Source organism: Narcine bancroftii, chromosome 3 (assembly GCF_036971445.1).
Source record: "Narcine bancroftii isolate sNarBan1 chromosome 3, sNarBan1.hap1, whole genome shotgun sequence".
In the NCBI taxonomy this organism is placed as follows: domain Eukaryota; kingdom Metazoa; phylum Chordata; class Chondrichthyes; order Torpediniformes; family Narcinidae; genus Narcine; species Narcine bancroftii.
Genome location: NC_091471.1, coordinates 261,899,789 through 261,913,639, shown reverse-complemented (window position 1 = coordinate 261,913,639; position 13,851 = coordinate 261,899,789). Strand labels below are relative to the sequence as shown.

General features: G+C 39.9%; 1 protein-coding gene across 14 annotated transcripts in view; it reads right to left on the bottom strand.

Annotated features, from left to right (window-relative positions):
- Nucleotides 1-13,851, bottom strand: part of LOC138758638 (3',5'-cyclic-AMP phosphodiesterase 4C-like) — a 230,259-nt gene that overhangs the window by 23,643 nt on the left and 192,765 nt on the right. For 13 of the 14 annotated variants that reach the window (XM_069927895.1, XM_069927899.1, XM_069927893.1 and 10 more), the window contains 3 exons: nucleotides 13,362-13,474; nucleotides 9,735-9,828; nucleotides 1,631-1,785 (listed from right to left, as the gene is read on the bottom strand). In XM_069927895.1, coding sequence (XP_069783996.1) covers nucleotides 1,631-1,785; nucleotides 9,735-9,828; nucleotides 13,362-13,474 — 362 coding nt within the window. The remainder of the gene's footprint in view (nucleotides 1-1,630; nucleotides 1,786-9,734; nucleotides 9,829-13,361; nucleotides 13,475-13,851) is intronic. The other variant, XM_069927889.1, reaches the window with a different exon arrangement.

Sequence of the window (13,851 nt, the reverse complement as noted above, 5' to 3'; positions counted from 1 at the left end):
TCTCTATTAATATTATCCACTTTTTCCAAATGACATTGTCCCTCAGTCACATTTCAAGGATTAGGTTCAATTTTCTCTATCATTTCATAAGAAAGTATAAGGAAAGAAGGTTAGCATAACTGATTGCAGCCAGCCCACTTGAAGTCTCACCACCACACGCTCACTGCGTCAAGAGGTAAATTTTCTTTGGTTACAACACTAAGCACTTACAGACCTATTGACCTTAAAGACAAATTGATCTCCCTTGGTGATTTAAAATTAAAGCTTATGACTTTATAGGGTCATGAACCTGATAAAATGTTCCTGTGTTAGCACTCCTAGAAATTTTGCCTGAGAGATAACTGAGAAAATTTGCACGTAACAGTTGTGAGACAGGATATGCCCATGTTGCTGTTGAGCTGACACACTCCATACATTTTGTTATGAGTGCAGAAGCAGTTGAAATGGAAGACAGCCTTTTTGTGTCAGGGGTTTCTGGCGAATTGCATTGCATTTTTTTAAACCTACAAAAATCCTAGAAAGGATTGAAATTAAATTCCAGTTAAGGGATTGTTTAAGGTGGTAGGTAAGTGGGAAGGGAAGGTTTCAGAATCACAGCTCTGGAACCAATTGTTACTGAACTATTTGGCTTGAGAAAAATTGTCATTGGACCATTTCATTTGGAGTTATGAAACCGTGCACATAATGAGTCAATTGAGTACAATTAAAGGAGTGGTCTCCAACCCACATCCACCTTAAGCAATTCCTTACTAATCACCTATGGCATAGGGAGTACTTTAAGTGGTCTGTGGATGGAAAAAGGTTGAGTACCACTGATCTCGAGGTTGATAGCTTCTTAATATATACGTTTTGAAAGCTTTCAATCATATTCTTTAATGACAAGGAAATTGATCACTGCCTGATAAAATGTGTCACTGCAGTTTCCTTCGACAACTTTTAAAGCAACTTTTTCATGATTTATAATAAAAAAGCAGTGTTTCATGTAATATATTTCATATACCTGTATTTGTGGTAAATCATTTTCAGCAAGAGTAATCAATCTTCACCAAATATACATTTTCATATATCAAATCAATTTAGTGCAATATTTAAAAAAATGAATTCAAAGATTTTGCCTGATTAAACTGGTTGATGAAGAAGTTTACACAAGGCAATATAAATATAAATTTAACAGAAATTTGATGGAAAAAAAGACAACATAAAAAGTAACTTGTGCTATCACTGCCCTGGGAGTGTTTGATGCGATAGTGCAAAGGAAATTTTACTCTGCGTCAAATCTGAACTGTCCAAGTTCTGGTCGTGCTTGATTGGGAGCATAGAGGGGGTGTAGAGTCTGTATCTGGACTATGACATCACCAATACCTAAGTGTTCCATTATAACCATATAACCATTTACGGAGCGGAAACAGGCCATGTTGGCCTTTCGAGTCCGCACCGGTTCACTAGAACAACTCCACTAGCTCAAACCTCCCGCTCATCGCCAATAACCCTCCAACCCCCTCACCTTCATGTACACATCCAACCTTCTCTTAAATGACAGAAGGGATCTACAAACATGATTCTCTGTTTGACACAAAAACAATACCCCCCCACTCAACCCACCAGATAAGTTAAAATATATCTCATGTACCATCGCCAGCTCAGTTTCCTGGCTGGATTGCACACCGAATCGTGGAACATCCACAGAGGAGATCACACTTAGGCTATGTTTCAAGCCGCTGATTTGTCCCATGGTCTCCAGCTTCCTCTCTCTGCCTCTGGGCACTTCCATTTCATGTGGTTTGTCTTTGAACAGAACAGAAAAGAAGTTTAGAAAAACTTCCAAAGACCTACGGGTTAGTAGATTAACTGGTCACGTGAGAGAGGCAGAATTACCACTTAGTGTTAGTGCAAAAAAAAACTGTACACAGCATATACATGTAAACAAATAAAGAACTGTAAATAGATAATGATTGTAAACAAACTGACTGTACAATACAGAGTGAATAAAAAAAAGCAATAAAGTGCACAAGTGCGAGTCCTTAAATGAGTCCCTGATTGAGTTTGTCATTGAGGAGTCTGATGGTGGAGGGGGAGCAGCTGTTCCTGAACCTGGTGGTGTGAGTCTTGTGGCACCGATACCTCTTTCCTGATGGCCGCAGTGAGAACAGAGTGTATGGATCCTTGTGATTACTGGTGCTCTCTGACAGCAGCGTTTATTGTAGATATTCTCGATGGTGGGGAGGGTGTGATGTCCTTGGCTGTGTCCGCTACCTTTGGGAGGGATTTATGCTCAGGGGTATTGGTGTCCCATCAATCCCAGTCTCATCAAAAGCAAAGTACTGCAGATACTGTAAATCTGAGATAAAGTCAGTGAGAATACTCTGCAGATCAGGCTGGATCTGTGCGAAAGGGAACAATATTTCAGGTCCAAAGTAAAATCTCTGAATTATTTTCCTACTTAAGAAAAAAAAACACTAATTTTAAACCTCCTAATTAATGCTCCAGTTTTTCCCTTTGGAGTGAATGGGCCATTGAATCCTTGGGTAGAAACTTGGTCTTTGTTGCAATTGGTTCCCTTTGAAAATCCTTAATGAGGAGGAGTCACGTGATGGAGTAGTGGCCGGACGGTGAACTCCAGCCCTCTCCAGAAAAGTCGGGAAAAACAAGAAAAAATACAAAGGCACAGAAATACAAGTTAAAGAAAAGTGAGTATAAAGGTGGAAAGAAGATGGAGACAAAAGGTGAAGGCCTTACCTGTCCGAAGAGGCACGCTGTGGAGAGAAGACCCCACTACCTCAGGTCGGTAGAAAAAGAACTACAACAATGGCTCACAGAGCCGAGTAAAAGTGCGCAACCGCGCATGCGCGAGGAGTCGCGCATGCGCGATGCGCATGAAAAAAAACACACCGACGGGAGGGGGGACCAGCTGGGGAGTCGATCTCCACAGCCGGCAACGACAGCTGCAGAACACCTGCAGCAAGAAGAGACCACAGAAGACAATGGAAACAAGAAAGAAGAGGAGGAAAGGGCAACAAAGAAACAACAGATGGCCAACCCAGAGGAAGAAGAAGAGGAAGAGTACAGTGAAATAGATAAAGGGAAAGGCAAGGTAAAGGATATACTTGCTCTTGTTAGAGGATACATGGAGTCATTTAAAGAATGGCAAACACAGGAATTCAATGATTTAAGAAGAAGAATAAACAACACAGAAAAGAAAATAAATAAAATGGATATGACCTTAACAGAAATGGGGAAAAAAATGGACAAGATGGAAGAACGGGCAATAGCAGCAGAAATGGAGGTAGAAGACTTAAAAAAGAAATTGGAGGAATCTAATAAAAAAACTAAAGAGACACAAGAATTACTAGCCCAAAAAATAGATATAATGGAAAATTATAACAGAAGAAATAACATAAAGATAGTGGGCCTTAAGGAAGATGAAGAAGGCAAGAATATGAGGGAGTTTATAAAAGAATGGATCCCTAAGGCCCTAGGATGTCCAGAACTACAGCAAGAAATGGAAATAGAAAGGGCACATAGAGCATTGGCCCCTAAACCACAACCACAACAAAAACCAAGATCTATTGTAGTAAAATTCCTAAGATATACTACAAGAGAAAAGGTACTGGAGAAGACAATGGAAAAAGTAAGAGATGGCAAAAAACCACTGGAGTATAAAGGGCAAAAAATCTTCATTTATCCAGATATAAGCTTTGAACTCCTAAAGAAGAGAAAAGAGTTCAATACAGCAAAAGCGATTTTATGGAAGAAAGGATATAAATTTACACTGAAGCATCCTGCGGTATTGAAAATATTTATTCCAGGACAACAAAACAGACTATTCTCGGATCCAGAAGAAGCACGAAAATTTGCAGAACAATTACAAAAATAGACTGAGGGATGAAGACGGGTAATGAGAGCAAAAATGATCACGATTGATATGTATGTGGGTAAAGACAAAAATAGACTGAGGGATGAAGACGGGTAATGAGGGTAAAAATGACCACGATTGATATGTATGCGGGTAAAGAGGTATAAGAGTGAATAGAGACAATGGGCATATGTGAAAGTATCTGTAATTAGAGGAAAACATAGATAGTATAGACAAGAATTAATAAGGGAAGGTAATGGAATAGAGAGAATAAGGAGGGAATTAAAAGAGTGACCTTTGTGACATATAAAAAGCGAAATCTTTTCTGGGGGGGGCTGGGTGGGGGAAAAGAGCGGTCACTGCAAAATCAGTTGACGCTTGCGAGTGGATTCGCAAATCCAAACGGAGAGGGGAGATGTGGTTGTCCGACAAGGGATAAAGGACAACTCAGGAGGGGAAGGGGAGATTGGGGATAAAGAAGATAGAAATAGGAGAATAAGGAAAATGTTGGATGTTGTAGGAATGTTGTCTGGTAAAGAGTTGAAAATAAGAAAACAGAAATGGAAAAGGAGGAAAGGTAATGATGGAAAAACGGAAAGAGAAGATAAACAAAATATAAAATGGCTACGCTGAACTATATGACTCTGAATATTAATGGAATACATAACCAAGTTAAAAGGAAGAAACTACTAAATTTACTGAAAAAGGAAAAAATAGATATAGCATTTGTCCAAGAAACACACTTAACTGAATTGGAGCACAAGAAATTAAAGAGAGATTGGGTAGGACATGTAACAGCAGCATCGTATAATTCAAAAGCAAGAGGAGTGGCTATATTAATTAGCAAAAATGTGCCATTTAAAATAGAAGAGGAAATAATAGATCCAGCAGGGAGATATGTTATGATAAAATGTCAGATATATTCGGAGCTTTGGAATCTACTTAATATATATTCACCTAACGATGAAGATCAAAAGTTTATGCAAGATATCTTTTTGAAGGTAGCTAATACGCAAGGGAACATACTAATAGGAGGGGATTTCAATCTGAATTTGGATCCAAATATGGATAAAACGGGGAAAAAAATTAACAGGAAGAACAAAGTAACCAAATTTATAATTAAATCAATGCAAGAAATGAAACTTATGGACATATGGAGGAAACAAAACCCAAAAGAAAAGGAATACTCATACTACTCGACTAGACATAAAACATACTCAAGGATAGACCTATTCCTGTTATCAGCCCACATTCAAGGGAGAGTTAGGAAAACGGAATATAAAGCTAGACTATTATCGGACCACTCACCCCTGTTATTGGCAATAGAGCTAGAGGACATCCCTCCAAGAATGTATAGATGGAGATTAAACCCCATGCTACTTAAAAGACAGGATTTTAGAGAATTTATTGAAAAACAATTAAAAATGTACTTTGAAGTAAATACGGAATCAGTGGAAGATAAGTTTATACTATGGGACGCAATGAAAGCATTCATTAGAGGGCAAATAATAAGTTATGCAACCAAGATGAAGAAGGACTATAATCAGGAAACAGAGCAGTTGGAAAGGGAAATAATAAACATAGAAAAAAAATTAGCAATAAAGGAAGATACAACCAAAAGAAGAGAATTGGCGGATAAAAAAATAAAATATGAAACATTACAAACATATAAGGTGGAGAAGAATATAATGAAGACAAAACAGAAATATTATGAACTAGGTGAAAAAACACACAAAATCTTAGCATGGCAGCTTAAGACAGAGCAAACTAAGAAAATGGTATTGGCAACAAGGAAAAAAGACAAACAAATTACATATAATCCAAAAGAAATTAAGGAAAACTTCAGAGAATTCTATGAACAATTATACCGAACTGAAAACGAAGGGAAAGAAGGGAAAATAGATGAATTTTTGACTAAAATTGAACTACCAAAACTACAAATAGAGGAACAAAATAAATTAACAGAACCATTTGGAACAGTAGAAATACAAGAGATAATAAAAAATTTACCAAATAATAAGACACCAGGAGAGGATGGACTCCCAATAGAATTCTACAAAACATTTAAAGACCTAATAATACCGCCCCTCCTGGATGTAATCAACCAGATTGATGAGACACAAAACTTACCAGATTCATGTAAAACAGCAATAATTACAGTGATACTAAAACAAGGGAAAGATCCACTCTCACCAGCGTCATATAGACCAATATCTCTGCTAAACACAGATTATAAGATAATAGCTAAACTACTAGCAAACAGATTAGCAGAACAGGTACCGAAAATGGTAAATTTAGACCAAACTGGATTTATCAAAAAAAGACGCACAACAGACAATATTTGTAAATTTATTAACTTAATTCATGCAGTAGAAGGAAATAAAGCACCGGCAGTAGCAGTTGCTTTAGACGCAGAGAAGGCCTTCGACAGAGTAGAATGGAATTACTTGTTCAAAGTATTGCAAAAATTCAGTTTACCGGAGAAGTTTATTAATTGGATTAAAGCATTATATGAGGGACCGTTAGCGAAAGTGACAGTAAATGGACATGTATCAAAGCAATTTAACTTAAGCAGGTCAACGCGGCAGGGATGCCCGCTATCACCATTATTGTTTGCGCTAGCTATAGAACCACTAGCAGAATCGATAAGAATAGATAATAATATAAAAGGAATAAAAATAAAAGACAGGGAATATAAAATCAGTCTGTTTGCGGATGATGTGATAGTGTACTTAACAGAACCAGAACTATCAATAAAAGAACTATATAAGAAATTGAAGGAATATGGAGAAGTGTCGGGATACAAGATAAACATAAATAAAAGTGAAGCAATGCCTATGAATAACGCGGATTTCTCAAAATTTAAGGAGGAATCCCCATTCAGATGGCAAATGCAGGCAATAAGATACCTAGGTGTGCAAATAAACAAAAATCTAGGCCAATTATATAAACTCAATTACAATCCACTAATGAAAAAATTACAGGACGATTTAGAGCATTGGAAAGAGCTACCACTAACACTGATAAGAAGGATAAACTGTATTAAAATGAACATTTTTCCAAGGATACTATACTTATTTCGGGCATTGCCAATACAACTGACAGAAAAATTCTTCAAAGAGTTAAAGAAAATAATAAGGAGATTTTTATGGAGAGGGGGGAAACCGAGGATAGCACTAGATAAATTAACAGAATGGTATAAACAAGGAGGCTTACAATTGCCAAACTTTAAAAATTATTATAGAGCCGCACAATTAAGGTACCTATCAGATTTTTATCAAACAAGGGAAAAACCAGACTGGACGAGACTAGAATTAGATAAAATAGGGGAAAAGATACCTGAACACATATTATATAAATGGGACGAAAAATTGGTACAACATAGAACTTCTCCAGTATTACACCATCTCCTCAATATATGGAAGAAGATTCATGTAGAAAGAAATAAAATAAATTACCAAATACCAAAACTAATATTGACGCAAAATAAGCTACTCCATTTTACAATAGACAACCTTGCCTTTAGAAAATGGGAAAAAAAAGGGATTAAAAGAATAGAAAATTGTTTTTCAGGAAGTAGATTCTTATCCTTTGAACAAATGAGAGATAAGTACAATATAACTGGAGATACAGCGCTGGCATATTACCAACTGAGATCCTACTTGAAAGATAAATTAGGAAGCAATTTGAGTTTACCAGAGGGAAGTAACCTTGAATATGTGATTACAGATACAATGTTAATCAAAAGATTTATAACAAATATGTATATTAAACTGCAAGAAAAGGAGAATGAGGAAACAAATGGTAAAACTAAACAAAAATGGGAACAAGATTTAAATATAAAGATAAAAAAGGAAACATGGGAGAAGTTATGCTCTGGAACGATGAGAAATACAATAAATACGAGGCTGCGTATGATACAATATAATTGGTTACACAGACTATACATTACACCGCAAAAGTTAAATAAATGGGACCCAACAGTATCTGATAGATGTTTTCGATGTAAAAAAGAAAGGGGAACAACAATTCATGCAATCTGGACATGTGAGAGAGTAGAAAAATTTTGGGATGATCTCAATCAGATATTAAATAAAATAACAGAAAACAATATACCAAAGAATCCAGAGATCTTTCTCCTAAGTAACATAAAAAATAAAGAATTTGGAATTGACTTGGAAGATGCACAAAAAAGATTTGTCAAGATAGCCCTAGCCGTAGCAAAAAAATGTATTATGTCAACCTGGAAATTGGAAGATAATTTGAAAATACAACAATGGTATATAGAAATGAATAAATGTATTCCATTAGAAAAAATAACATATAGTTTAAGAAATAATATTGAAATATTCGAACAAGTATGGGAGCCTTACATTAAATACAATAGCGAAAACCTACCGGGAACAAACATTACCTAAGTTGATGGAAGGAGAAGAAAAGAAAAGAATGGACTCAGTAGAATTTCTGGTGTATTTTTGTTGAATGACAACATTGTCTGACTGAATTAATGCAACCTAGATTGTATACCTAAAATGGATGAGAGGGGGGGGGGGGTGGGGGGGTGGCTTGGGAGGAGGGGGGGGGGGGAGAAAAAGTCACTGTAAATGTGTGGAAAAGAAAAAGTGTATATCATGGCTATTGTGATTTATGGTGTGAAAAATAAAAAAATTAATTGAAAAAAAAAAAAAATCCTTAATGAGGATAACTCTGCCAATTGATATCACGAATGAGGTGGAAGCTGCTGCTTGACTATGCTCATGGTATGCATAAACTGTCCATAATTCTCTTCCAGATATGAGCATGGCAAGAATGCAAGCTTTGTTCATGGAACTTTCTGGTCATGATGGTGAGCTCGGAGTTGGTGCTCCACCTTTTAGTCCATCCACGGCTTATCCAATGTAAATTCTTCATCCGCTGAAAGGGTGGTGTTCACCCGCAAAACTAAGACACCTAGGCTTATCTATGATTTCCAATTACTCCTCATTGGGTGTGAAAGTGGATCTTGAAAAACCTGCTCTGCTAAAATAGCTGTTTCTTTATGCGAATACACCTAATAACAAGACATTCTGTAGTGAATTATCGTCATGGGTTATACAAGTAGGATCTTCAGCAAATAAAAATTCCATGCTAAGCATCTTCTTGGCTTTAGTTGTTGCCATGAGTTAAAAAGTTTCCCATTTGTTCTTGGATGTTGATGTACTCAACTTTCCACGTTTAAAAGCACTCCATTCGGGGAAAGCTACGAAGATTCCAAAGACTCCAGTGACATGGGGGCATCCTTACTTTTCACCTCTAAGCTGCCCACGTCAAACACATTTGTGGCCTTTTATGTCACCATGGAAAAGATGTGCAAGGCTCAACAGATTTGATGGACATCCTGTTTTCAATAGGACTGCAAGTGATGTGAAACAAGAAAGGGTGCTGATGGTGTGATTGGAGTTAATGCACAAAAGTGCTGGAAAAACTCAGCCCATCCCGCAGCCTCCATAGGAACCGAGTCGACAGGCCTGAAACATTGTATACGAGGCAAAGATCTACAGTATAACCCATGTGTGCGCTGATTGCTGCAGGTGACAAATGCTTTGGTTAAATCCACAAAGGTAGTAATATGGTAACTAACTTTTCTTAAAATTGCCATATAGAAAATGCAATATCAAGACCTTCCAGCCCCAAATCCACATTATTATTGAGGGAAGACATAACTTAGCAGCTGTTGTAGGCATTCCTAGATGACACTAGCAACAATTCTTCCAGCAATAACTAACAGTGAACAGCAACTATAGTTATAACAATCACCTTTCTCTCTTATAGTTTTATAAAGAATGATGGTCTTTGCATCTCATATCTTATGACCTAATATTGGACATATTAGTGCACTCACCTAAAAATGTATTGGATATGAACTCAGAGACCTGGTTTCCTGAACGGCTCATTTCAGATAGCTGGGTTAATTCACGATTCAACATTCTCTTAAACTGTTGAGAAAAGTAATGGGTTAAATAAAGACATTGGTATGTCTGGTAACATTGGAGTGCTAATACTGAGCATAAGACAACTGAGACCATAGACACATCACTCACGAAACATCCTCAAGACCTTAATAACGGAATCAGATGTAGCGAAGCTACACAAATCCAAATAATCCAATTCTCGCTTAGTCATTTCCATCGAAGACAACATCAGTGGATCAAATCCCTATTCACTGATGGCCATGGTGTAGAATTGTAATTGGTGGTGGACCATCCTATGAAACTTTAATAGATAAACCTCCTGTTTATTAGATACAGTCCCAATCAATGAAATTACTCCCATTCACAGCGTTGCTTGTAACCTGAGTAGATTTAAATCCTTTCGTACTTTTTATTGTTTCATTGGAATCCCTCGGTGTAGTGCGCGTCGAAAGAACCAAAGACTTGTTGATCCAAACCAAGGCTTTTATTAACTAAAAGACTGGAGCATATCACAAGTAGGTCGACCAGTCCAGATTGACCTAGTCTGGCTAGGAGCAATCCTTTAAGACCTGCCAGTAGGTGTGGCTACACTCTCAGCCAATCACAGTCATCCCGCACTACAATCTGTATATGTACTCATTGGTGATAGAATCTGTACCATCACACTCAGAAAGACAGCAGGCCCTGGATTCCTAAAGCACTTTTTTTTATTATCGCTTCAACTGCCACACAGCCCCTGATTTCCTTTTGAAATGTGACTACTGTTAGCAGAGAATTATTCCCTTTTACTGCTGTGTACTGAAGCCTGGATGTCAGAAAGCTGTGGAGATGGATGTTCACAGCTATGATACAGGACTTTTGGTCTGCACAGTTATGAAGGGACCTGGTATCAGACAGGAAAACAGTGCTGAGGTCAAAGACCAGATCAGCCATGACCTCACTGAAGTGAGCAGGCCCAAGGAGAAAATGCCCCCATGAGATTCTTCTGTATTGGAACAGGAGATAACCCTGAGACATGCACAAAGGCTGGACAGTAACAGACAAGTGAGAGATATTCTTCTTTTACCTACTGTACTCTGTCAATATACAGGAGCCAATACTGAAGTTTTGCAGGGTTTAAAAGCGATCCCCACAATGTGTACTAAAGGTTGTCCTCCAAGTGAATAAAATATTCCTGAATTTCAATCTGTGATCACTGTTGAGGCTGCACAATAGTGCAGTTGGTCTCTCAGCTCTGGTTACCTGGGTCCAATCCTGCCCTTCAGTCCGGCCTGTGTGGAGCTCTCTGCTGCGAGAGATTTCTCTGACTGCTCCGTCTTTTTCCCACATCCCAAAAGCATGCAGGGTGCGGAAGTGAATAGGGCACCAGGGCGAAGTTCCTCCGAGTGAAGTGGTGAATAGTGGAACTAGCGGGGATTTAATGGGTTCTGTGAAGTTGTCAGCATGGACACTTGGGCTGGAGGGCCTATGTCTGAGCTGCGACTCAATGACTGTTGCTTGCTCGCACTGGTGTTTAATGTATTTTACCTTAATGTGACCTCTGCATGGAAAACCAGAGAATTCACATGACATCCCTGTACCTCCCCAGTCCCCTAAAATGTCCGCAGTCAGAGGCCTTGCAATTTTGATCAGAGGCCAAAGGCTGATGAAGATTACATTGTAAAGAAACCACCTTGATAACCTCGCATATAGCTCCAAGATTCACTGCTTGTGTCGTTACAAGTTCACTTGCTTCATAAAGAGAGGATGAAATTAGCTAACAGGAGACTTTGACCCTTACAGAAATTGTTGGCTCAAAGACAGACTGAGGCAGAGGCAATGGAAGAGCCAAATCTCTTAATCATCTTCCCAGTTAATACTGTGAGATCATGGCATGTTCCTGAGAGGACAGGTTGTATCATGGTTTCACAGGTCTCCACAGTGGCAGGAGTAGGCTGAAGCCTAGGGGCTCAGAGGTCAGGGAGCCCATCTGTGATTTGACGGATCGCCCAACAGGTAAATGAAGCGCTGACATCCCCAGAGAGGGGAGGACATATGGCCAATGAAAGTAGATGTTGTGGGGTGTGGGGGCAGTACTATCGTGCAGCTGATGATGTGAATAGAGATCAGTAGCAACTGTTGCCTTGACGGTCAGCGCCAAGGTTATGGACCGTAACCGTGGAGACTGTTACCCATCAACAGCTCAGGCCCGGAGCAACATAAGTACATCCATGCCATCGGAATCGGGTCGCAGCCACATCCTGGTGTGGGTTCCTCTGCTCCAGTCACTGGAGCTCCCGACACCTGACTCCAAACCCTCTCCTCAACCTACACCAGAACCCCTAACACCAACTCCGAACCCTCCCTTTGGCCTTTACCGGAGCTCCTGACGGCCAACTTCGAACCCTCCCCTCAGCCAACACTGGAGCTCCCAATACCCGACTCCAAACCCTCCCCGGTCCCCTGTCGGAGCCAGGGCTGAGGAGGGTGGGCACTGAAGGATGTTTGAGCGTGGGCTTTGGCATCTTCTTGCTTATCTCTCACCGGGTGCTTGGCGCCGAGAGTCCCCTTTCCACTGAAGGTAAGAGAGGGTGCCCATGGGGACAGTGACAGCCTCTCAGCACCTTTAACTTTGGCCACTCTACTCTGGTCTGGGGAATGAAGATTGCTACTTTCATTCAGCAAATGCTGGCCTTTGAAGTAGGCAGAGGGTTTTTTTCTTTTCTTTGTTTCTTTCTTATTTTTATTGAGCTTAACATTTGAGTCTACATAATAAATGACGAATACTGGCACATAATAAATCAATTGTATACAAGTAAATATATACAAAAGGGAGAAAAATAGGTAAATAATAATATGCATATCTACATTTATAGTTTTTTTTAAAAATTGAAGCAATTGTCTTAAGGTGTAGCTTATTTTCCAATATCTCAATATATCCAACACAACGTTGGATAGGACTATGTTAGAGTTCTACAGTGGTGAGGACAGGTGGGGAAGGCGAAGTGGATGGCTTGGCGGTGGCGAGGGATGGTTGCAGGGTGAAGGGTTGAAGTAAGTTTTAATGGGGTGGGGGTGCAATTTCAGTGCTTGCCATAGGCACTATTTTCCCGAGATACACCACTGCAGAGGGTGGGGGGGGCCTTACTAAAGCTCAGCCTAGGAGCCCGGGTGGTACTTAATCCACCACTGGGTCTCAACCTAAAAGCAGCATCACTGATGACGCTGGGCTCATTCAGAGCTATTATGCGCCTTCAGGTAACGGAGATGGGGCATAGGGGCAAGATCAGGTTGGAATGGTAGGTACATTTGAGGCATGCACACTGTTTTTTTGTTCACCACATTTTGACCACTCTCCTCTCCAAAGCCCACTCCAGCTGAGGGTGAAAACCCTCGCCTGGCCCATATCCAGGGTGTTCCTCAGCAGACCCCCTTGTAGAGTGAGGGGAGAGTTGGAAGGGAAAGGAATAATCAGTATGTGAAGGTGACATATAGAGGACAGAGGGAAGCTTATGGTTTGTGTCCTGCACCAAGCTGTCCTCCCTCCCATCGCACACCAACCCATTTTCCCAGCTCACCTTGTTGGATGCCATTTCACTGACAGAATGCCTGGTGTGTAGGGTCTCCAGTTGATCCAAGCACCAGTCCAATTCCTCCAGGGTCTCGATGGCCAGCTTGTGAGAGCTTTCTTCTGGAGACAGACACACAAACAGATATTTAGGCAGGTTGTCAAGCTGCGTCCCAGCACCAGAAGCACCTGTACCCATGAGGCGATGTCGGACGGCACTCTGCCAGGGCATTCTCCTTCATCCTTCAGCTCTGGGCGCAGGGAAAGGACACGCCACATTCCCCAGCCCTGCTACAGAAAGCTAGAGCCCCTTAATCCATCAAGGCTGACCTTGTGCAGCCAATCAATAGGACTCCTTTTGCCTGGACTCGGAGCACAGAAGCTGTGGATCCACTTGCAAACTCCCAGAGCAGATCCTTTCTCCAAGGGTCTCGTCTCCCAAGTAGTCGACTTCAACAATTCAATCTTCAATGTGTAAAAGTACCTGTGGTAAAGGTTTT